The 26,172-nt window shown below is 45.1% G+C and overlaps 1 protein-coding gene across 2 annotated transcripts in view; it reads right to left on the bottom strand.

The window, feature by feature from the left end:
• serac1 (serine active site containing 1) overlaps positions 1-19,104 on the bottom strand; it is a 266,772-nt gene extending 247,668 nt beyond the window's left edge. Inside the window, exons 1-2 of one of the 2 annotated variants that reach the window (XM_048536593.2) lie at positions 18,904-19,104; positions 3,141-3,177 (exon numbers count right to left, since the gene is read on the bottom strand). In XM_048536593.2, the coding sequence (XP_048392550.1) occupies positions 3,141-3,177; positions 18,904-18,982 (116 nt within the window). In that variant the 5' untranslated portion in view covers positions 18,983-19,104. The remainder of the gene's footprint in view (positions 1-3,140; positions 3,178-18,903) is intronic. The other variant, XM_048536595.2, reaches the window with a different exon arrangement.
• Positions 19,105-26,172: the final 7,068 nt, after the last annotated feature.

Genomic DNA, 26,172 nt, shown 5'->3' with positions numbered 1-26,172 from the left:
GGTCCCCTCTCCTCCTCCTTTTCTCCAATGAAAAGAGACCGAGCTCAGTCAACCTCTCTTCATAAGATAAGCCCTCCAGTCCAGGCAGCATCCTGGTAAACCTCCTCTGAACCCTCTCCAAAGCATCCACATCTTTCCTATAATAGGGCGCCCAGAACTGGACGCAGTATTCCAAGTGCGGTCTAACCAAAGTTTTATAGAGCTGCAACAAGATCTCACGACTCTTAAACTCAATCCCCCTGTTAATGAAAGCCAAAACACCATATGCTTTCTTAACAACCCTGTCCACTTGGGTGGCCATTTTAAGGGATCTATGTATCTGCACACCAAGATCCCTCTGTTCCTCCACGCTGCCAAGAATCCTATCCTTAATCCTGTACTCAGCTTTCAAATTCGACCTTCCAAAATGCATCACCTCGCATTTATCCAGGTTGAACTCCATCTGCCACCTCTCAGCCCATCTCTGCATCCTGTCAATGTCCCGCTGCAGCCTACAACAGCCCTCTACACTGTCAACGACACCTCCGACCTTTGTGTCGTCTGCAAACTTGCTGACCCATCCTTCAATTCCCTCGTCCAAGTCATTAATAAAAATTACAAACAGTAGAGGCCCAAGGACAGAGCCCTGTGGAACCCCACTCACCACTGACTTCCAGGCAGAATATTTTCCTTCTACTACCACTCGCTGTCTTCTGTTGGCCAGCCAATTCTGTATCCAAGCAGCTAAGTTCCCCTGTATCCCATTCCTCCTGACCTTCTGAATGAGCCTTCCATGGGGAACCTTATCAAATGCCTTACTGAAGTCCATATACACCACATCCACAGCTTGACCCTCATCAACCTTACTAGTCACATCCTCAAAAAACTCGATAAGGTTTGTAAGGCATGACCTACCCCTCACAAAGCCGTGTTGACTGTATTTGATCAAGCCATGCTCTTCCAGATGGTCATAAATCTTATCCCTCAGAATCCTTTCTAACACCTTGCAGACGACAGACGTGAGACTTACCGGTCTATAATTGCCGGGGATTTCCCTATTTCCTTTCTTGAAGAGAGGAATTACATTTGCCTCTCTCCAGTCCTCAGGTACGACTCCAGTGGAGAGCGAGGATGCAAAGATCTTCGCAAGTGGCGAAGCAATTGCATTTCTCGCTTCCCAAAGCAGCCGAGGACAAATCTGATCCGGGCCTGGCGACTTGTCAATCTTAATGTTTGACAAAATTTTCAGTACATCAGCTTCCTCTATCTCTATCCATTCCAGCATGCACACCTGCTCTTCAAAGGTTTCATTCACTACACAGGTCGTTTCTTTCGTAAAGACAGAAGCAAAAAACTCATTTAGGGCTTCCCCTACCTCCTCAGGCTCCACACACAAGTTCCCTATGCTATCCCTGATCGGCCCTACTCTTTCTTTGACCATTCTCTTATTCCTCACGTAAGTGTAAAATGCCTTTGTGTTTTCCCGGATTCCTTCTGCCAAGCCTTTCTCGTGCCCCCTCCTGGCTCTCCTCAGACCATTTTTGAGCTCCTTCCTTGCCTGCATGTAATCCTCTCTAGCTGAACTTGACCCTAGCTTCCTCCACCTTATGTAAGCTACCTTCTTCCTTTTCACTAGAAGCTCCACCGCTCTCGTCATCCAAGGTTCCTTTATCTTACCCCGTCTTGCCTGTCTCAGAGGGACATATTTACTCATCACTCCCAACAACTGTTCCTTAAACCATCTCCACATGTCTATAGTTCCCTTACCATGGAACAACTGCTCCCAGTCCATGCTTCCTAACTTGATTTTTTCGTCTAACAAGAATCTAAGGTAATGGGGATAGACATGAATGTGCATTGCAGAACACGAACTAAACAGCTATTATCTTCTTGGCACTGAGTAGGCCTGAAGAGCTGAATAGCCTACTTCTGCTTCTAAATTATACATACATACATTCTGCTAGTTACAATGCTCTAAGTTTGAAAAGCATAAATTTCCATTCATAAGTCCATGTTGAATTGCTCAGTCCTGTCATTATTTAATAATCCTGTTGTTCTACCACTCATTTTAGACTCCCTCTGACATACGTCACATCAACAGGTCTGTAGTTTTCCCTTTGATCTCTTCCTCCTTGCTAAAACAGTAGATTCAGCCATTCAACATGGCTGAAACCATCAGGTCTGGGGAGTTTATCTACTTGAAATCCTATTAAGAGATTTCTGGTGTGTTTTTATTTCACAAATATTAATACCCTGCAGCTCTTCATTTATGTTAGCACCCAGATTCTCCATTATTTTCCACTGAATGACATTACCTTCACAAAAACCTCTACCATCAACATCTGTGACTTTCTGATTCGGACAGAAGGCTTGTACCTACTAACTCTCAGCCAGTTTGGGTGCATGGTTGTCACCAACACTGTAATAGTTTGGGAAATCCATCCTTGTTGGGTCAGTAAACACTCAGCTAATGCTGTATAGTACCAAAGGAGTTGACAGTGTCCTGCTGGAAATTCACCAAACATGAATTTGATTAATCTGAAGCAGATCAGACATTTCCGGCCAGCATGCCAAAACCAAAGAATCTGTCCCTAGGTTACTTCCAGTAGAGATTTACTACTAACAATTGGAGTCAAAGGCCCTTGTCTTCAGTAACTGATAGCTCATTGCTCTAGGGGTTGAACCAAGGGGACAACTATCTAGTTCTTGTCGATGCCCCTTCCGACTGAGTGGTATCAACTTGTGCATAAAGGAGCAGAAAGAAGCTAAAAAGCATTGATTGGTTAAGTGAATGAGTGGAGAAAATATTTAGTGTCATCCAATATGAGAGCCATTCACTTTGTAGCAAAGTAAAGTTGATTGGAATACTTCCTAAATGGTGATAAATTGAACACTATAGAGGGATAATAAAGGGATCCGAGTCCAAGTACACAAATCATCAAAACGATAGATACGAAAAGCAACTGAAAAATGCAAATAGGGGCCACAATTACAAAGATAAAATACACACAGTTGAAAAGATATGTTTCAGTTCCTAGAGTCCCAGAATTGTTACATCATAGGTTGAGACCATCGGCCTGTCATGTCTGCATTGGTATTAATACTCAAATCCAAGAACAAACAGAGCAATACAATAAAGTTGTAAATATTCAAAAACTTACCCTGCAATAACTGGCCCAGCATATTTTCCAATTCTTCCTGCCAAAGTATTTGGAAATATAAAAGAATTTTAGAATTTTACATTCAGAACAGTGCCGTCATCGGGTCAAAAATTAAGTAGATCAGCGCAATTTGTTGAGAAAAGTATAAATGTGGCAGACAGATAGAAGCTTTTTAAAAATTGCATCAATTTATAGCCTTATATAACCACAGAAAGGTTACAGCATAGAAGTCCATTTATCCCATCACGTCCACGTTGACTCTCTGCAAGAACAGCTCACAACCACCCCCTCCCCATCCTTTACACCTATGCTCTGCAAAGATTATGTCATGAATTTCTCTTCAGATAACTGTCCAATTCTCTTTAGGAGGCCTTGACTGAATCTGCCTATAACACAACTAGTTCATTCCTGATCCAACTATACATAAATACTGTTATTGTTTCAATCATTATTGCTTCTCCTGCCAAATACCTTAAATCAGTGGTTTTTGGCTTGCAATTCTCCTTTCAATGTTTTTCACTAGCTACTCTGACCAGACCTTTCATGATTTCGAGCAGCTCAATCAAATCTCCTTTTAGCTTTTACTTCTCCAAGGAGCTCCAACTTCACAGGTAACTGTTTCCAGGCATGTGAACAATATTCTCATGAATCTTTCCTGCATTCTTTCAAATATGCCAGATGCGTCCTCATTCTGAGGAAATTTCCCAGAACACAATACAAAACTCAAGTTCAGGTTGAACAAATGTTTTTGACACACTCTTCATAACTTTGCTTTGTACACAAAGGCTCCAAAATTTAATGCCCCTTGTCCATCCCCTGATTAACTAACCTGAGAAGATACCAAGGAGGATTGATGGCAATAATACATTTGATGTAATCTGCACGAATTTCAGTGAGGATTTTAACAAGATCCCAAGTTATCAACATCTCATGGGATCCAAAAGCAAACGGCAAGGATACAAAATTGGATCTGTGGTTGGAAGGTAATGGCCGATAATATATCTAGAAAACTGTTTCCAGTTCTGTAAGGCAGAGTACTACCCTCCCTCATTTCTGAAGAAGGGTCCAGACCCAAAACGTCAGTTTTCCTCCTCGGCCTGCTGTGTTCATCCAGGTCTACGCCTTGTTATCTCAGATTCTCCAGCATCAGCAGTTACTAATATCTCTCTGTGAGTACTACATACATTGCTTTTTGCGCTATATATAAATAATCTTACCCCAACTCCCACTCTTCAGGCCTTGTCATCACATGGGCTGTTACCACACACAACGTATTGTTAGCTACTACTAACTCCCATGAGCAGCTTTCATCCCCCAACACAGACCTTGACCCAGTCCTTTACCTGCCCAACTGTTTGTATGTCTTTTTGGGGTCTATTATCACCTAATGTTTACTCGCCCCTCTCCCTATCTTCTGTATAAATATCAAACTTTTCTTTGTGTTCTGGACCAGGCCAGGCCCCTCAAAATATTTGAAGAAGGTAGCCTTGCTTGCAACACTTGTGGCACTCAAAACATCTTCTGACTGCTACCGCTTAAAAACAAAACTAGAAAAAAAACTGAACTAGGAAAACTGACCAGTGATAATGGGAACTGCAGATGCTGGAGAATCCAGGATAATGAAATGTGAGGCTGGATGAACACAGCAGGCCCAGCAGCATCTCAGGAGCACAAAAGCTGACGTTTCGGGCCTAGACCCTTCATCAAATGAAGGGTCTAGGCCCGAAACGGCAGCTTTTGTGCTCCTGAGATGCTGCTGGGCCTGCTGTGTTCATCCAGCCTCACATTTCATTATCTAGGAAAACTGACCACTTCCCTTCCACTGAGAAACTGTTACTCCCTAGAGTCATTAGCACCTCTGCCTTCACAATATCTCTTCAAAAAAAAAGGACAAAGAAACCTTTTTGAAGTGACAGCACTGTCACATTAGCTACCATCAATTCTGAGGATGGGTCACTGGACCTGAAAAATCAACTCTGATTTCTTTCCGCAGATGTTACCAGATTTACTGAGTTTTTCCAGCAATTTCTATTTTGTTTTAAGTCTTAAGGCTTTGTGTCTTAATGTATGGAGATTTGTAATAAAGCGGATGAATTAGTCAAATAGATAAACAGGGTTTGATACAGTTAGGATTACGGAGACACTGCTGCAAGGCGACCAGGAAGGGAACTGAGCATTTACGGGTATTCAGTTTTTTACGAAGGATGTACAAAGAGGAGGAGGAGGTGGGGCAGCATTGTTGTTTAAGGAGCCAATTAATGCAATAGTTCTGAAAGTTATTAGCTCCTGTGAAGTAGGATCTATATGAGTAGAATGCAGAAACATCAAGGGGCAGAAAGCCGGGTTTGTACACAATCCCCCAAACTGTAGTGGTAATGCTGGAGAAAGCATTAAACAGGAAATTAGAGGCACGAGCAATAAAGGTGCAATTGTAATTACCAGCAACCTTAATCTGTACGTAGATTGGGCAAATCAAATGAGTAACTATTGAGATGGAATTCCTGGACAGTGTACAGGATGGGTTTCTTGATTAACCACATTGAAGAACCTGATAGCATACAGGACCTCCCAGGCTCGGCATTCTGTAATCAGAAAACAATAACTGGCAATCTGGCTGATCGAGACCACTTGGGGAACAGTGACCAAAACATGATAGAATTCTTCATTAAGATGTACTGTAACATTGTTGATTCTCACTCTAAAAAGGAAACGACGATGGTACCAAGTGCAAGCTGGCTACGATAAGTTGGGGAATGTTAAACTCCAAAGATGCATAGTCAATGGCAAACATTTAAAAGTCACGTGGAGGAATTGCTATAATTACTCACTCCTGTCTAGAACTATAATAAAACAGAAAAGGTGGCTAACAAGGAAAATTAACCAGAGTACAAGATCCAAGGAAAGGAACATTATAAAGCAGCACACCACAGTTTAAATTTCAGCAGAAGACAAAATGATTGATTAAGACAGGTTAAATAGAAAATGGGAGTAAGCCCTAACACAGTGTAGAGTTGGAGGAACAAACAAGGCCAGGCAGCATCAGAGGTGCAGGAAAATTAACGTTTCAGGTTGGGATCCTTCTTCAGAAAAAGAATCTGAAATGTCAACTTTCCTGCTCTTCTGATGCTGCCTGGCCTGCTGCGTTCCTCCAGCTCCACACCGTTGTCTCTGACTCCAGCATCTGCAATTGTTGCTATCTCTATGACAGTAAGCTTGCAGAGTACAGACAAACTGATAGTAGAAGCTTTTACAGGCATGTAAAGAAAAGAAGATTAGTGTAGACAAAGGTAGGACACTTACAGACAGAAAGGGCAGGGCTGGGTTACAATGGGAAACAAAGAAATGGCAGATCAAATGATTACATATCTTGGCTCTGTTTTCACAAAGATGGACACAAATACTATTCTAAAAAATACACCTCCTCCCACCCACCTTCCTGCAAAAATTCCATCCCTTATTCCCAATTCCTTCACCTCCACCGCACCTGCTCCCAGGATGAGGCATTCCACTCCCGCACATCCCAGATGTTCACGTTTTTCAAGGCCCACAACATGCCCCCCGCCCAGTGGTCGAGAACGCCCTCAACCATGTCTCCCGCATTTCCCGCAACACATCCCTCGCACCTCACACCTCGCCCCCATAATAACTGCCCAAAGAGAATCCCCTAGTCCTAACATACCACTCGACCAAGCTCTGGATACAACGCATCACCCTCCGACACTTCTGCCATCTACAATCCAACCCCACCACCCAAGACATTTTTCCATCCCCACCCTTGTCTGCCTTCCGGAGAGGCCACTCTCTCCAGGACTCCCTTGTCCACTCCACACTCCCATCCAACACCACCACACCCGGCATCTTCCCCTGCAATCGCAGGAAATGCTACACCTGCCCCCACACCTCCTCCCTCAACCCCATCCTAGGTCCCAAGATGAGTTTCCATATCAAGCAGATGTTCACCTGCACATCTGCCAATGTGGTATACTGCATCCATTGTACCTGGTGTGGCTTCCTCTGCATTGGGGAAACCAAGCAGAGGCTTGGGGACCGCTTTGCAGAACACCTCCGCTCGGTTTGCAATAAAAAACTGCACCTCCCAGTCGTGAACCATTTTAACTCCCCCTCCCATTCCTTAGACAACATGTCCATCATGGGCCTCCTGCAGTGCCATAATGATGTCCCCCGAAGGTTGCAGGAACAACAATGCATATTCTGCTTGGGAACCCTGCAGCCCAATGGTATCAATGTGGACTTCACCAGCTTCAAAATCTCCCCTTCCCCCACTGCATCCCAAAACCAGCCCAGCTCATCCCCTCCCCCAACTGCATCCCACAACTAGCCCAGCTCATCCCTGCCTCCCTAACCTGTTCCTCCTCTCAGCTATCCCCTCCTCCCACCTCTCGCCGCACCTCCATTTCCTACCTACTAACCTCATCCCACCCTCTTGACCTGTCCGTCCTCCCCGGACTGACCTATCCCCTCCCTACCTCCCCACCTATACTCTCCTCTCCACCTATCTTCTCCTCTATCAATCTTCGGTCCGCCTCCCCCTCTCTCCCTATTTATTTCAGAAACCTCTCCCCATCCCCCTCTCTGAGGAAGGGTCAAGGCCTGAAACATCAGTTTTTCTGCTTCTAAGATGCTGCTTGGCCTGCTGTGTTCATCCAGATTCACATTTTGTTATCTTGGATTCTCCAGCATCTGCAGTTCCCATTACCTCTAGGGTAATAAGAGTTCTGATTAGAGGGAAGAACTGTAGGGAAGGAATATTAGTAGTGAAACTGTGTTGGGGGTATTGGCAAAATTAAATGCTAATAAATCGCTGGGGCTCGATAACCTACATCACAGAGTATTTACAGAGAATGCCCAAGAAAAAGCAAATGCATTGGTCGGCATCTTTCAAGACACTATAGACACCGAAACAGTTCCTATGGTTTGGAGTGTAGTTAATGTAACCCCATTATTTAAAAAAAGGAGGTAGAAAGAATACATGGTATTATAGACCGGTTCATGAGACATCAGTAGTAATGAAAATGATCGAGGCTGTTCTAGCAGTGACAGGGTCAGAAAGAGTCAGCATGGATTTACAAAAGGGAAATCATGTTTGACAAATCAACAAGGATATTTTGAGAATGCAATAGGTAAAGTTGATAAGGGGGAGCCAGTGGACATGGCTTACTTGGACTTTCAGAAGGTACTTGACAAGTCCCACAGAAGAGATTAGCGTGTAGAATTAAAGCATATAGGATCGGGTATAGTGTACTAACATGGATAGAGGTCTAGTTGATAGACAGGAAAAGAACAACAATAAATGAGCCTTTTTCCAATTGGCAGGCAGTAACTAGTGGGGTATCATAGGACCATCATTGATCTTGGGCCTCAGCTACTCATGTTTATTCTCATGAGGGATTAGTTGAAGAAACGTAAACATACTAAATGTTTCCTTGATGCCAGAAAGTGTGTTTTTGTCCCCCCGTAAAAGCAACATCATCAATAGACACTGCCAGCACAATCCGAGGTTTGCCATGTGGATACTATGTGGAGTTACATGGACAGTGAAGGACAAAGTACGGTGTTTGAGGGGTATGAGCTTGTATGGGGCTATAAAAGATCATGGGGATGATTGGGACACACAGTGATGGTAGGTGAGCATCAGACAGTATAAAGGCTATAAATGACCATGTGAGGCGGAATGGCTGTGGAGAAGGGGTGGTGAGTAGATGGTCACAGTGACATGTGGAAAGTATTAAGGGCCAGGGGAATAAAAAGAAACAGTCATTTGGATGAGGGGGAGTGAGCAGGAGGGATATTTTATGATTTCTTCTTTGTCTTTAAACTGTCAAACTATGACAGTCCCAAGTCAAGCTTTCCATCTACCCGCTTTGGGGACTCACAGCCTCTTCGGCTGGATGACCTAATAATAAACTCTCAAATTGCAAGAACTAGTAAACATTGATGAGAAAAAAAGGTGGACATTAACACTGGCAGAAAAACCACAGTCAGGCAGAACCACACAATTGTGTGAAATTGAAGCTATGTTTGAAAGATTTAATAGAGAATTCTTTAAGGATGCAAGATGCAGGGTGAATAAAACAAGACCAGTAGATGCAATGTATTTGGAGTAACAACAGGCATTTACTAAGATACCACATAAATGGTTATGACACAAATTAAGAGCCTATGGTGTAAGGATGATAAATTAGCATGAAAAGAAACAGTAGGAACTGCAGATACTGGAGAATCTGAGATAACAAGGTGTACAGCTGGACGAACACAGCAGACCAAAGCAACATCAAAGAAGCAGGAAAGCTGACGTTTCGTGCCTGGACCCTTCTTCAGAAAGAGGGGTGGCACGATGGTTTAGTGGTTAGCACTGCTGCCTTACAGTGTCAGGAACTCGGGCTCTTTTTCTGAAGGATGATCTCGGCCTGAAACGTCAGCTTTCCTGCTCCTCTGATGCTGCTTGGCCTGTTGTGTTCATCCAGCTTTACAACTGTTAACGTAGGATGAACAGAGGACAGGTTAACTCACAAAAACACTGTCAGGGACAGATGAGTCAATTTCAGTTTAGCAAACTCTTACTAGTGGAGTGCTGCAGGGATCAATGAGGGACCTCAACTATTTACAATCTAGATTAATGACTTGTATAAAGGGTCCAACTATTTTGTAGACATATTTGCTAATGATAGTGTAAAGACCATCATGTTTTTCTTTTGTATTTCTCATTTTTGGTTTGGAACTGAGAGTTGCAGTTGAGAACTGAAGTTTGAAAATCAGTTTGTTTTAAAACAGAAGAGAGAACAAAAAAACTGATGTTTGCTGCTGGCCATTCGCATGGAAAGATGATGCATTTTCTCTACTGCTTAGAGGACACTGTAAATAATTTGGCACAGAGATGTTATCATGCTCAAGGACTGGCAGTGGGCTGGATGAAGAACTGATCAATCAAGGGACAATCGGTACCGGCTGGTCAACCACGGAGAATGTTGAAAACAAAAACGGAACACAAAGACTGAATTAGTTCTGGATGAGTTCTAGGTAGGAAGCAGTTTTTCCTTTAGAAGCTGCCGGATGAGAAAGCTGATTTTGGTTTTGCTCTCTCCAGTTATTTTCCAGGTATCAACTTGTCAAAAGGTCTGAGAAAAGAACTCCAATCTATAAGAAATAAGTATAAAGTCACCAAAGGTCTGTGGAAGCTGTTTGCGTGACCAATGACTCCAGAATTCAACAAGAAGTAACAAGTAGGTTAGACCAGGAAAACCCAGTGGATGTTATCTAACTAGACTTCCACAAGGCCTTTGATAAGGTGCCTCATGGGAGGCTGCTGAGTAAGGTGAGGGCCCATGGTGTTCAAGGTGAGCTACTGGCTTGGATTGAGGATTGGCTGTCTGACAGAAGGCAGAGAGTTGGGATAAAAGGCTCTTTTTCGGAATGGCAAGCGGTGACAAGTGGTGTGCCGCAGGGTTCACTGTTGGGGCCGCAGCTATTCACTTCATATATTAATGATCTGGATGAAGGGACTGGGGGCATTCTGGCAAAGTTTGCTGATGATACAAAGATAGGTGGACAGGCTGATAGTACTGAGGAGGTGGGGAAGCTGCAGAAAGATTTAGACAGTTTAGGAGAGTGCTCCAGGAAATGGGGGATGAAATTCAATGTGAGCAGATGTGAGGTTTTGCACTTTGGGAAAAAAGAATACAGGCATGGACTATTTTCTAAACGGTGAGAAAATTCAGAAAGCAGAAGTACAAAGGGATCTGGGAGTGTTGGTCCAGGATTCCCTAAAAGTTAACTTGCAGGTAGTCCGTGATTAAGAAAGCAAGTGTACTGTTGTCGTTTATCTCAAGAGGGTTGGAATATAAAAGCAGTGATGTGCTTCTGAGGCTTTATAAAGCTCTAGTTAGGCCCCATTTAGAATACTGCGTCCAATTTTGGGCCCCACACCTCAAGAAGGACATACTGGCGCTGGAGCATGTCCAGCGGAGATTCACACAGATGATCCCTGGAATGCTAGGTTTAACATATGATGAATGGCTAAGGATCCTGGGATTGTATTCATTAGAGTTTAGAAGGTTAAGGGGAGATCTAATAGAAACTTACAAGATAATGTTTGGCTTAGAAAGGGTGGGCGCTGGGAAGTTGTTTCCGTTAGGCGGGCAGACTAGGACCCGTGGGCGCAGCCTTAGAATTAGAGGGGGTAAATTTAAAGTGGAAATGAGGAGAATTTCTTCAGCCAGCGAGTGGTGGGCCTGTGGAATTCATTGCCACTGAGTGCAGTGGAGGCCAGGACATGAAATGTCTTCAAGGCAGAAATCAATAAATTCTTGATCTCACAAGGAATTAAGGGCTATGGGGACAGTGCAGGCAAGTGGAGTTGAAATGCCCATCAGCCATGATTTAAATGGCGGAGTGGACTCGATGTGCCGAATGGCCTTAATTCCGCTCCTATGTCTTACGGTCTTAAGATATACAATCCTGTGTATCTGTAACACAACCTTCTCCTAAGGACTTCTTGAAGGCCTGTTAGTCAAAATTGAAAGTGTTCACGAATTGGTAAGTTATGACTCTTATCTCCTTTTATAAATTTATCCGTTTATGATCAAAGCAGCTTAAGCTGAGGTAACATATTAATTAGACTGCCTTGCTGCTTATCTGGATTGTGCTAATAATTCTTAATAATGAATTATTAATTTTTGTGTAATTATAAATATGGTATCCATGATCTGTTACTTGTAAAGTCTACTTAGGAACAATTGAGCAATTTACAGAAACATAGAAAATAGGTGCAGGAGGGTGCCATTCAGCCCTATGGGCCTGCTCTACCATTCTTCATGATCGTGGCTGAATGTCCAACTCACAGCTTAATCCTGCTTTTTACGCATAACCGTTGATCCTATTTGTCCCAAGTGCTATATATAGTCGCCTCCTGAATACATTCAATGTTTCAGCATCAACTACTTCCTGTGGTAATGAATTCCACAGGCTTACCACCCAGAATCCCTACTGTGTGGAAACAGGCCCTTCAGCAAATATGTCCACACTAACCCTTAGTGCATCCCACCCAGACCCATCTCCCTATATATCCACCTAATCTACACATTCCTGAACATGATGGGCAATTTGGCTATGGGCAATCCACCTAACCTGCATATCTTTGGCCTGTGGGAGGAAACCAGAGCACCTAGCAGAAACCCACGCAGACACAGGGAGAATGTGCAAACTCCACACAGACAGTCGCCCAAGGTTGGAATTGAATCCGAGTTCCTGGCACTGTGAGGCAGCAGTGCTAACCACAGCCACCGTGCCACCTCACACTCTTTGTGAAGATTTTGAGGGTGATTGAATGTTTTATTTTCACTGTGTTGTAAATCTAGCACCCATGAGACTGATTTGGTTTGGCTTGTTATCCCTCTGTCACTACAAAAAGACAGATAGGAAATCAGTTGTGGGGAGAATACAAAAAGTCAGCAAAGAAATAAAGGCAGATTAATCATGTAGTCAAAAGTTTGTACATTGAGTTTTGTGAGATAATCAGAAGTTCTCCTTTTTGACAAGAAAAGCAGAATATTATTTAACCTCTGAACCTGTGCCAGACCTGTGCACAGAAAGGGTGGCTCATACGTGGAATAAACTGCCAGAGGAAGTGGTAGCTACAGGTACAGTTACATAATTTAAAAGACATTTGGATAGGTACATGAACAGGAAAAGTTTAGAGGCGCTACTTTAGTTTGGGAAGCTTGGCATGGACAAGTTGAATTGAAGGTTCTGTTTCCAAGATAATAAAATGTGAGGCTGGATGAACACAGCAGGCCCAGCAGCATCTCAGGAGCACAAAAGCTGACGTTTCGGACCTAGACCCTTCATCAGAGAGGGGGATGGGGTGAGGGTTCTGGAATAAATAGGGAGAAGAGGGGGAGGCGGACCGAAGACGGAGAGAAAAGAAGATAGGTGGAGAGGAGAGTATAGCTGGGGAGGTAGGGAGGGGATAGGTCAGTCCAGGGAAGATGGACAGGTCAAGGAGGTGGGATGAGGTTAGTAGGTAGGAGATGGAGGTGCGGCTTGGGGTGGGAGGAAGGGATGGGTGAGAGGAAGAACAGGTTAGGGAAGCAGAGACAGGTTGGACTGGTTTTGCGATGCAGTGGGTGGAGGGGAAGAGCTGGGCTGGTTGTGTGGTGCAGTGGGGGGAGTGGACAAACTGGGCTGGTTTTGGGATGCGGTGGGGGAAGGGGAGATTTTGAAGCTGGTGAAGTCCACATTGATACCATTGGGCTGCAGGGTTCCCAAGCGGAATATGAGTTGCTGTTCCTGCAACCTTCGGGTGGCATCATTGTGGCACTGCAAGAGGCACATGATGAACATGTCATCTAAAGAATGGGAGGGGGAGTGGAAATGGTTTGTGACTGGGAGGTGCAGTTGTTTATTGCGAACCGAGCGGAGGTGTTCTGCAAAGCAGTCCCCAAGCCTCCGCTTGGTTTCCCCAATGTAGAGGTAGCCATACCGGGTACAGTGGATGCAGTATACCACATTGGCAGATGTGCAGGTGAACCTCTGCTTAATATGGAAAGTCATCTTGGGGCCTGGGATAGGGCTGAGGGAAGAGGTGTGGGGGCAAGTGTAGCATTTCCTGCGGTTGCCGGGGAAGGTGCCGGGTGTGGTGGGGTTGGACATCTGGGATGTGTGGGAGTGGAATGCCTCATCATGGGAGCAGATGTGGCGGAGGAATTGGGAATAGGGGATGGAATTTTTGCAGGAGGGTGGGTGGGAGGAGTGTATTCTAGGTAGCTGTGGGAGTCGGTGGGCTTGAAATGGACATCAGTTACAAGCTGGTTGCCTGAGATGGAGACTGAGGGGTCCAGGAAGGTGAGGGATGTGCTGGAGATGGCCCAGGTGAACTGAAGGTTGGGGTGGAAGGTATTGGTGAACTGGATGAACTGTTGGAGCTCTTCTGGGGAGCAAGAGGCGGCGCCGAAACAGTCATCAATGTAACGGAGGAAGAGGTGTGGTTTGGGGCCTGTGTAGGTGCGGAAGAGGGACTGTTCCATGTAACCTACAAAGAGGCAGGCATAGCTGGGGCTCATGCGGGTGCCCACGGCCACCCCCTTAGTCTGTAGGAAGTGGGAGGAATCGAAAGAGAAGTTGTTGAGGGTGAGGACGAGTTCGGCTAGGCGGATGAGGGTGTCGGTGGAGGGGGACTGGTTGGGCCTGCGGGACAGGAACAAGCGGAGGGCCTTGAGGCCATCTGCATGCGGAATACAGGTGTATAGGGACTGGACGTCCATGGTGAAAATGAGGTTTGTGGGCCAGGGAATTCTAAGTCCTGGAGGAGGTGGAGGGCGTGGGTGGTGTCACGGACATAGGTAGGGAGTTCCTGGACCAAAGGGGAGAAAATGGAGTCCAGATAGGTGGAGATGAGTTCGGTGGGGCAGGAACAGGCTGAGACAATGGGTCGACTAGGGCAGGCAGGTTTGTGGATTTTGGGAAGGAGATGGAAACAGGCCGTGCGGGGTTGGGGAACAATGAGGTTGGAGGCTGTGGGTGGGAGGTCCCCTGAGGTGATGAGGTCATGAATGGTGTTGGAGATGATGGTTTGGTGCTCGGGTGTGGGGTCATGATCGAGGGGGTGGTAGGAGGTGGTGTCGGAGAGTTGGCGTTTGGCCTCGGCGATGTAGAGGTCAGTGCGCCATACTACCACTGCGCCGCCCTTGTCTGCGGGTTTGATGGTGAGGTTGGGGTTGGAGCGGAGGGCTGCCCGTTCTGCAGGGGAGAGGTTGGAGTGGGTGATACGGGTGGAGAGGTTGAGGCGGTTAATGTCTCGATGGCAGTTAGAGATGAAGAGGTTGAGGGAAGGTCCATGCTGTATGACTGTAAGACTGGAAAAAGTCCTCATTTGATTGAAGAAAAAGTAGAGATACCATTACACAACTGGGAACATTTTAAAGGACAGCAACCAACAGTGATACAGAGAAACAACAAGGAAATTATAGGCAAGTGCACAAGTATAGTGTAGTTAAAATAGGGATTTTAATTATCCTAATGTAAACTGAGATTGTAATAACATAAAGGACAAAGGCAGAGGGCAGTTTATGAACTATGTTCAATAGGTTTTTTTTAAGATTAGCATTATTCCCGGTCCAATAACTAAGAAGGCACTGATGAATTTGATTCTGGAGAATGTCGAGTTCGTTGAACCAAACAGGAGTTGATGAACATAGATTGGGCAATGGTTTAAGTACTATAATGTTTACTTCAAGGAAAACTACAAGGCATAATCCAGAGAGAAAATAACTAATTGAAGAAGGACCACCTTCAGTGTGAAGTCCAAGATACATTTTCAGAAAGAAAGGAGGAGAACATGCCTCCATCAACAGTGCACAGGTTCAGAGGTTTGATAGCGTCAAGTTCCTAGAAGTAACAATAGCCACAACCTGTACTGGACTTCCCCACAGATTGGACAGTTAAGAAGGCACGACAATACCTCTTCTCCCACAGGCAGCTTAGGAAATTTGATATGTTCATAAGGACCTTCACCTGCTTTTACAGATGAACCACAGGAAGCATACTATCTGGGAGCATAATGGCCTGGTTTGGGAACCGGTCTGTGCAGTACTATAAGAAACTACATAAGGTTGTGTGCACAGCCCACAGCATCATGAGTGCCAACCTTCCATCCAAGGACTCCATTTACACCTCTCGTTGCTGTGGAAAGGCTGCTAACATCATTAAAGACCCATCCCGTCCTGGTACTGCTCTCTTACAACATCTTTCATCAGGCAGAAGATACAAGAGCTTGAACACACACACCAACACATTCAAGAAGAGCTTCTTTCCTGCCATTATTAGACCAATGAATGGGCCGTCTAACTTCAAATAGAGTTGATTTTGTTAATGTTGATCTTGCTTCGCCCAGATCCTGTGCCTCACACTGTCAGAGATATTTCATCCTATGATTTGCATGTCCTTGCTTACTGTGAACTGCTTGCAAACAAACTTTTTCACTGTACTTAGATACACATGACAATAAAACAAATCAAAACAAAATTTAAGGCCCCTGGAAGATGACAAGGAGATAAAGCTGAAAAAAGTCTTATAATGGTATATACCAGTTGGATAACAGAGTTGAGAATTAGGCTAAGTATATGAAGGTGCAAAAGGAAAATGAAGAAATACATGTAAGATACAAAGACAGTGTGGGAACAGATTTCAGCTAACATAAAAGGGAATCCAAAAGTTCTCTAGGCACATAAAGTGAAACAGTAGTAAAAGGACTGCAGGAACCACAACAGACCCAAAAGAGGCTTTGTGCAATGGAGGCATGAAGCACGACTGAAATTCTAAATAAGTACTTTATATCACTGTTTACCATGAAAGAAGATACTGCCCAAATCATGGTCAAAGAGAAGATAACTAAGAAACTGGATGAGCTAAAAATTGGAGAGGCTAGCTCTGTGATCACTACAGCCAGATGAGACATATCCAAAGATATTGAGGCAAGAAGTTGCAGAGGCACCGTCCATAATCTTCCATTCCACCGCACATACACAAATGATGTCAGGGGACTGGAGAGTTGGAGATGTTACACCTTCATTAAAAAATAATTGCAGGTACACACCCAGCAACTGTAAGCTCAGCACTGAACTACAGAATTGTTATGGTGTAGGAGGCGCCATTTGGACTGCAGCATAAACTTTCAGGGCCAAAAGGTTAGCGCTGCTGCCTCATAGCACCAGTGACAGAGGTTCGATTCCAGCCTCAAATGATTGTTTATAGGAGCTTGCATGATCTCCTCATGTCGGTGTGGGTTTCTGCCAGGTGTTTCAGGTTTCCTCCCACAGTCCAAAGATGTGCAGATCAGTTGGAATGGCCATGCTAAATTGCCCCATAGTGTCCAGGGATGTGCAGGCTAGGTGGATTAGCCGTGGCAAAAAGCCGAATTATGGGGATAGGATGGGGGAACAGAGTCTGGGTGAGATGTTCGTCAGAGGGTCAATGCAGATTCTATGGGCCAAATGGCCTCTTTCCACACCACAATTCTGTGAAAGTACAAACAGCCAAGCCTTAACTGGATAATGCTTATGTTACAATGATGGTTAAAGGATAAATACTGGCAACTGGGGATTACTCTATTGCTCTTCTCTGGAATGGACTCATGGTGTCTTTTACACGTACATGTGCAGACAGAGATTCAGTTCAATATCTCATTTGAAGGACAGCACCTCCAAAACAGTGTAATTCTCATGCAGTATTGAAAACAAAAGATGCTGGAGATCACAGCAGGTTAGGCCAGCATCCATAGTGAGAAAGCAAGCTAATGTTTTGAGTCTAGACGATCTACATCAGAGCTGAAGTGAAGGGGCGGCAAAGTGGCACAGTGGTTAGCACTGCTGCCTCAGAGCACCAGGGATGTGGGTTTGATCCCAGCCTTGGGCAACAGTTTGTGTGGAGTTTGCACATTTTCCCTATGTCTGTGTGGGTTTCCTTCCACAGTCCAAAGTTGCGCAGGATAGGTGGACTGGCTATGTTAAATTGCCTTTAGTGTCGAGGGTGGAAAATGCAGGGACAGGATAGGTGATGGGTCTGGGTGGGATGGTCTTTGGAGGGTTACTGCTGACTTGATGGGCCGAATGGCCTGCTTCCGCACAGTGGGGATCCCATGATTCTAAGTGTGGAGGGGACAGCATTTAAGTAATCGTGGGGGGGGGGCGGGTGTTGGAGTGTTCAGGGAAAACAGATATTGATGTTCAAATTAAGTGATCAGAGTGTGAGAATAAACATCCCTTCCATTCCAACACCATCTCCACCTCACTCCCAACTATTGCATAAATGCTGTCCCCCCCCAATACTTAACTTCAGCTCTGATGTAGCATTATCTACACTCGAAACATTAGCTTGCTTTCTCTCTATGGGTGCTAACTAACCTGCTGTGACCTCCAGCATTTTATGTCTTCAGTTCAGATGCCAGCATCTGCAGTAATTTCCTCCCGCAGCATTGTTCTGCTGAAGGATCTAGGCCTGAAACATCATCTTTCCCGCTCCTAAGATGCTGCTTGGCCTGCTGTGTTCATCCAGTTCCACACCCTGTTATGTCTTGTTCTGTACACAGTTCTGATTTTTGTGCCCAAGATACCGTTTCCACTCGTTGGTAAGTCAGTAACTAGGGATCACAATTTCAAGTTTGTCAGCAAGACAGCTAGAAGTGAGTTAAGGAGAAACTTCTTTACTAAGAAAGTTGTTAAGATTTGCGTTGCCTGTGACAGTGGTGGGGGCAGATTTCACAGGAGGTTTCAAGAGAAATGAACTATTTAAAAATGATTAATTGAGAGGGTTACAGAATGGGACAAGCTGGGTAGCTCTTTGGTAGCCAGTATTGGTACAATGGGTCGAATAACCTCCTCCAGAACTGGAACATTCTATGATTCTCTAAGTTCCTGAACCTGTAATTTTCTCAGTGGCAAATACGATCCCATCTGATTCAGGCCTCTTTCGGAGAACCTGCAGGCCAAATTGTCTCCTCCTGGGCCGTAATCATTCCACGGTTCTGTGAAGCGTCATAGAGCATTTTTACTAAAACTAAGGTCCATACAACACAGACTATCGGTACAATACTTAAAAGTCTTGTCAATACTGATAACTTGCCTGAAGTAACACATTTAGTTCCTGCTGCCAATTACATATCAAAACCGCAGTTTTTGTTCACCATCATTTAGTACAGAAACCCCAAGCAGGCACATTAATATAACACAAACAAAACATAAATCTCTCTTACTGAAGTGAGTCCAGCCTTTAGCCGTACAGCCGACCGAACTCACAGCCCTGGTACAGCAAATCCAAGGAGCGGTCAACATGTTAGCAACGCCGTCAGCTCCTTGTCGTCTTCATAGGTTCCGCACAGACACAGATCTTTCCGACGTCACAAAACAAGCTCCCAATGGCGCCAGCGTGTAACCGTCATCACATTCCTAAAGCTGAGGCGAGAATTGTCGAAAGCAAGTAGAAATCGATGACAGTGGAACCGGCACGGAGGATCAAGTTGCTAGCTGAAATACAGAACAACAAGAGCTCATCCAAGAAGAAATGGTTTTCATCCCGAATTTTCTGGTTTCGGAGGGATTTAGTCATTTGAAAATTTTATTAATTTGTCTCCCCGAAAATAACGTGACACGTCACAGTGTTACATTGATGTTAGTCGGTTGATGCATAAAGAAAAGGTGCATTACTACAAGCAATTGTTTTTAATTGTAGAATGTTTCAGTAATGATGTTGGATTATTGTCCATCAATTGAATAGAAAGTGCTATGTTTTGTGAATGGTTTTTATTTGTTCCCTGCGTATTGCCCCTTTGGCAAGGCTATCCAATGCCAATGGCGTTACTCACTGAGAACCAGGAATTATACACGGGAGAGGGAGACATAAAATTCTGACACGAATACTTATTTCAGTCGCTCACACCTCCAAACTGAACCCCAAGCTCCAGACCTTGAGTCACTTGACCAGCTCTGTTAAAGGGGTAGCAGTCCAATTACATACATAACACCCCTCCCCTGTATTTTAAACAAACTCAAATAATCGAGATAATGGGAACTGCAGATGCTGGAGAATCCAAGATAATAAAGTGTGAAGCTGGATGAGCACAGCAGGCCAAGCAGCATCTCAGGAGCGCAAAAGCTGACGTTTCGGGCCTAGACCCTTCATCAGAAGGGGTGGGTCTAGGCCCGAAACATCAGCTTTTGCGCTCCTGAGATGCTGCTTGGCCTGCTGTGTTCATCCAGCTTCACACTATTATCTCAAATAATCGGCACATGTACAACAATTAAAAAGATTACACAGACATTGTAGCCATAGCCAGGAATATTTACTAAAACATGGAAAATGACTATTCCTTAAGGTTTGGTTGGCTCACTGAGCTGGTTTGCTGTTCTGCAGACGTTTCATTACCCATGCTGGGTAACATTATCAGTGCAGCCTCCAATGATGTGTCGGTGTGTTTTCCCGCTGGTTTTTAAACTCTGGAGTCCACTCAGTTGGATTGCCTCACTTCCAGTTTTCCTTCGAGTGGAGTGTATATGGGATCAAGTTCTATGTGTTTATTAATGGCTTTCTTCGTGGAGTGCCAGGCTTCTAAGAATTCCCCTGCCTGTCTCTGCTTAGCTTATCCCAGGATATTTGTCCCAGACAAAAAGACATGATCAATACTCACTCATCTCAATCCACATGGATAAGGAGAATGAGACAACACCAAAATTCTGGGACAAGCTAAGCAGAGACAGGTACGGGAATTTCCAGAAGCCTGGCACTCCATGAAGAAAACTATTAATAAACACAGAAAACATATACACTCCACTACAAAGGAAAACCGAAAGTGAGGCAATCCGGCTCAACCGACTCCAGAGTTTAAAAACCAGTGAAAACACACCAAAGCTTCATTGGAGGCTGCACTGCTGAGGTTACCCAGCATGGTAACGAAACATCTGCAGAACAACAAATCGATCCGACGAGCCAACCAAATTCAACACCCACAACCCAAGCTACAAATCTATTCCAAAACCTTAATGACTATTCCTCCTATACAAGACATTCCGTCCAATAGACTATATTGACATGATCAGTCTCAGGGGGATGGCGATTTCTAGACAACCATATCCTTGACTCAGGAACATTTTCTAGTGGAGTCTCCCAGGCTTCCAGAAACTCCTGTTGTTCCGCCATTACGTCCCATCCCAATTGTTTGTTGTTGCCAGGTGATGCTGCTGTTGTCTTCTCCGGCGGTTTGATCGCCTGTGGCTCAGTCACAAGGCTCAATCGACACCCATGGTTTCAGCTGGACCAGCTCGGTATTCTGAGGTTCTTCCCCCCTCCCCCTTATTAATGATGTGCAGTGAATAGCTGGTCTGTATATATCTTCCAAACCAGTTCATCCTTAGTCTGGACCATATATGACAACGGTCCCGTTTGAGCCATCACCACCACGGAGATCAATTTTTCCACAGATGTGTAATTCCAGACCAAATTGTCTCTCCTGTTAGAAATACCCTCGATGTTGAGGTTCCAGCCCTTCTGGTCATCTGTCCCTCTTGATTTCACTCCACCACGTCTTTGGACTCTTCCAGCTGTTAATGGTACGATAACAGAGAATCCAAAAAGATTCTACATATACATGAAGGGCAAAAGAGTAACTAGGTAGAGAATTGGGCCTCTTAAAGATCAACAAGGTCATCTGTGTGTGGAGCCAGAAGAAATGATCATCAATCATGAAATCCCTACGGAGTGGAAACAGGCCCTTTGGCCCAACAAGTCCACACCAACCTTTTGGAGCATCCCAGCTGGCCCATCCCCCTATAACCCATGAAATCCACACATCCCTGAACTCTACAGGCAATTTAGCATGAGGAATTCACCTAGCCTGTATATCTTTAGACTGGGGGAGGAAACCCATGCAGACATGTAGAAAATGTGCAAACACCACATAGATAGTCGCCCAAGAGTGGAATTGAACCTTGGTCCCTGGTAATTTGAGGTAGCAGTACTAACCCCTGAGCCACCATTGACATTTTGAGAATTGAAATGAATATTTACCATCAAGAAAGGTATGGTGCTAGAGAACCTGGGGAAATAGATAATGATGTCTTGAAGAGAGTCCACATTACAGAGGAGGATGTGCTTGAAGTCCTAAAATACATTGAGATAGGTCAATTCCCAGGACTTGAAGTATTCCAGGACATTGTGGAGGGCCTAGGGAGGAAATTGCATGACACCCAGTGGAGATATTTGTATCATCAAAAGCCACAGGTGAAGTGCCTGAAGATTGGAAAGTGGCTAATGTTATGCCATTATTTAAGGGAGGTTGCAAGGAATTGTCTGGGAACTAGACCAGTGTGCCTATTCTCTGTAGTGGATAAATTATAAGAAAGGATTCCGAGACATAGGATCTACAAGCATTTGGAAAGTCAAGGATTCATTATGGATAGTCAGAATGGTTTTCTACATGGGATATCGTATTTTGCGAATTTGATTGAGTTTTTTGAAGGAGTGACCAAAAATGTGGATGAAGGTTTGGAGACAGAAAGGACTGCAGGTGCTGAAAGCTAGAGTCACCAATTCCCTGTGGAACATTGCTGGTTACAGGGCTCCAGTCTGAAAAACAAACATCTACCACCACCCTCTGTCAGCTGTCCCTGGGTCTTGTGAAATTTGACCTTACTCAACAATCTGGTCAAAGGCCTGGTGAAAGTCCATGTAAACAACTTCTACCGCATTACCCTCATCTACAATAAAGGGGAGCTGGAAAAGCACAGTACATCAGACAGCATTTGAAGAGCAGGAGAGTCAACATTTTGGGTCAGAACCCTTCTTCTGAACTGGTAGGATGAAGCAGTGGATGGAAGCCCAGAAATAAATAGATGGAGGGGGTAGGCCTGGGGGGATGAGAGGTGAGATGGAGATAGGTGGATGCAGATAGGAGGTTTTTGTGGTTGTTCAGTGGTAAAGGTGGAGCTGATAGGTGAGAATGAAGATGGTCAGGTTGTGGGTGGAGACATTTTGAAGCTGGTGAAGCAGGTAGGGCATCATTGTGGTTGATCCGTGAGAAGGGTGTAGTAGATAGGTGAGTCAGAAGATGGACAGGTGGGGGCAGGAGGAGTGATTTTAAAGCTGGTGAAGTCATTATTCAAGCCATCAGTTATAAGCTCCCAAGGTAAAATCTGAGGAGTTGTTTCTCCAGTTTACATTTGGCCTCACTCTGACAGTGGAGGAGGCCAAGGACGGACATGTCACCAGGGGAGTGGGAGGTGGTATTAAAATGGTTGGAAACTGGAAGGTCGGGCTGGATGGTTCATGCAGATTGTAGATGCTCCACAAACCAAGTCTGCATTTGGTCTCCTTGATACAGAGGGGACAACATCAGGAGCAACAGATACAGTAGATGAAGTGCAGGTGAATCTCTGCTGGATTTGGAAGGATTGTTCAGGGCCTTGGACAGAGGTGAGAGGGGAGGTGTAGGGGGGCAGGTGTAACACCTCCTGTGGTTGCAGGGAAAGTTACAGGGTGTGGTGGAGGGATTGATGGGGAGTTTGGAGCTGGCAAGAGAGTCGCGGAGTGAATGGTCCTTGCACAAGTGGAGGCAATGGCCTAGTGGTACTATCACTGGACTGTTCATCCGGAAAACCAGATAATGGTCTGAGGAATCCCGCCATGTCAGATGGTGGACTTTGAATTCACTAAATATCTGGAATTAACAATCTAATGACGATCATGAATCCATTGTTGATTGTTGGGACAGAACCATCTGATCTCTGATGTCCTTTATAGAAGGAAAATGCCATCCTTACCTGGTCGGGCCTACATGTGACTCCAGAGCCACATCAACGTGGTTGACTCTTAAGGGATGGGCAATAAATGCTGCCTAGACAATGACACCCTCATCCCGTGCATGCATAAAGAAAGAAAGCAGATGGGGTGGGGAGGGAAATATCTTTTTGATGCTGGGGTCCGATCGTAGGTGCAGAAATGTCAGAGGATGATGCATTGTATTTGGAGGTTGGTGGGGTAGTATGTGAGGACCAAGGGCCTCCATCCTTATTGTTATTGGGGGTGGAGAGTTTGAGGGCAGAAGCGTGGGAATTGGGGTGATGCGGTTAAAGGCATCTTTAATAACTGAGGAGGGGGAACCAGAGTCCCTGAAGTAGGAGGCTTTTTGGGAAGTCCAAGAGTAGAATGCCTCATTCTGGGAGCAGATGCAGTAGAGGCAGAGGAATTGTAAGTATGGGATAGCATTTTACAGGAAGTTGGGTGAGAGGAGGTGCAGTCTAGGTAATTGTGGGAGTCAGAGATAATGGGAACTGCCGATGCTGGAGAATCCAAGATAACAAAGTGTGAAGGTGGATGAACACAGCAGGCCAAGCAGCATCTCAGGAGCACAAAAGCTGACGTTTCAGGCCTAGACCCTTCATCATCTTCTCTCAGCTTTTGTGCTCCTGAGATGCTGCTTGGCCTGCTGTGTTTAATTGTGGGAGTCAGTAGGTTTGAAATGGATATCAGTGGTGAGTCAGTTGCTGGAGATGGTGACAGAGAGGTTCAGGAAGGGAAGGAGGTATCAGAAATGGTCCAGGTGAATTTGAGGGTGTGGTGGAAGGTGTGAGCAGTTGATGAACTGTTTGAGCTCTTCGCGGGAGCATGAGGCAGCACCAATATAGTCATCAATATAACGGAGAAAGACGTGAGGGATGGCGCCGGTGCAGTTGTTGAAGAAGGACTGTTCCACAAATCCTACAAAGAGGCAGTCATAGCTCAGGCCCATGCAGGTGCCTACAGCCACCCCTTTGGTTTATAGGAAATGAGAGGAATCAAAGGAAGTTATTGAGGGTGAGGACCAGTACCACCAAGCAAGGGAGTGTGTCAGTGGAGGGGACTAGGTGGGGGCCTATGGGAGAGGGAGAAACAAACGGCTTTTAGGCCATCCTCATGGGGGTGTGCGTAGGGACTGCACATCCATGATGAAGATGAGGTGTTGGATACCATGGAATTGAAAGTTTTGTAAAAGGTGAAGGGCATGGGTTGTATCCCAAACATAGGTGGGGAGTTCCTGGACCAAAGGGGAAAGGATGCATTCGAGGTAAGAGGAGATGAGCTTGTTGGGACAGAAGCAGGCAGAGACAGTGGGTCAACAAGAGCAATTAGGTTTAAGAATCTTGGATAGGAGGTAGAAATGGGTGGTGTGGGGTTAGGGTACTTTTCTTTTAGATTCCCTGCAGTGTGGTACAGGCCATTCAGCCCAACAAGTCCACACTGCCCCTTGAAGCATCCCAACCAGACCCATCCCCCTATAACCCACACACCCCTGAACACTATGGGCAATTTAGTATGGCCAATCCACCTAACCTGCACGTCTTCGGATTGTGGGAGGAAACCGGAGCACCCGGTGGAAACCCACGCAGACACAGGGAGAATGTGCAAGCTCCACACAGACAGTTGCCCGAGGCGGGAATCGAACCCGGGTCCCTGGTGCTGTGGGGCTGCAGTGCTAACCACTGAGCCACTGTGCCGCCGTACTGTCAGTTTGGAGGATGCAGATGGGAGATTTCCCGAGCTAACGAAGTTGTTGATGGTCTGGCTGATGATAGCTTGGTGATCAGAGGTGGGGTCGTGATAGAGGGGATGGTAGGAGCAGATGTCAAAGCGTAGGCGCCAGACCTCAGCAATGTAGATGTCAGTTTGCTATACTACCGCTGTGAACCCTTTGATGGCAGTTTAGTGGTGAGGTTGGGCACTGACTGAAGGGAACGGAGATGAGGGCAGTGTGGTAGAAGTTGCCTAAATAGACTTTAGTAAGGCCTTTGACGAGTCGTAGAGGTAGAGGTTTGATTTTCAGACTGAAGACCTGTGACCAGCAGTGTGCCACAGGGATCAGTACTGGCTCCACTCTGCCATTTATATAAGTGATTGAGATGAGAATTTAGTAGATATGTTTAGTAAGTTTGCAGATGACACCAAGATTGGCAGTATAGTGGGCAATGAAGAAGGTTAAGTCTTTTGGCATGCTAGCTTTCATTAGTCAGGGCATTGAGTATATGAGTTGGGACATCTTGTTGCAGCTGTACAAAATATTGGTGAGGCCACATTTGGAGTACTGTCTGGAGTTCCGGTCACACTACTATTGAACAGATATTATTCAACTAAAAAGAGTGCAGAAACAATTTTAATAGAATGCTACCTGGACTGGAAGGTTTACATTATAAGGACAGGTTGGATAGGCTGGGACTTTTTTCCCTGCAGCATAAGTGACTGAATGGTGACCTTATAGAAGTATATAAGATCATGAGAGGCATAGTTAAGGTGGATAGCTGATGGCTTTGCCCCATGGTTGGGGAATCTAAAACTAGAGGACATAGTTTTAAGGTGAGGGGACGAGATACAAAAGGGTCCAGGGGGGCATTTTTTTCACACAGAAGGTGATGAGTGTCTGGAATGGGTTGCCAGAGGTAGTGGTGGAATTGAGTACAACTCCATCATTTAAGAAACGTTTAGACAGTTACATGGATGG

This window comes from Stegostoma tigrinum, chromosome 9, assembly GCF_030684315.1.
Source record: "Stegostoma tigrinum isolate sSteTig4 chromosome 9, sSteTig4.hap1, whole genome shotgun sequence".
In the NCBI taxonomy this organism is placed as follows: domain Eukaryota; kingdom Metazoa; phylum Chordata; class Chondrichthyes; order Orectolobiformes; family Stegostomatidae; genus Stegostoma; species Stegostoma tigrinum.
The sequence above is the reverse complement of the archived record's forward strand: the minus strand, read 5'-3'. Positions and strand labels throughout refer to the sequence as shown.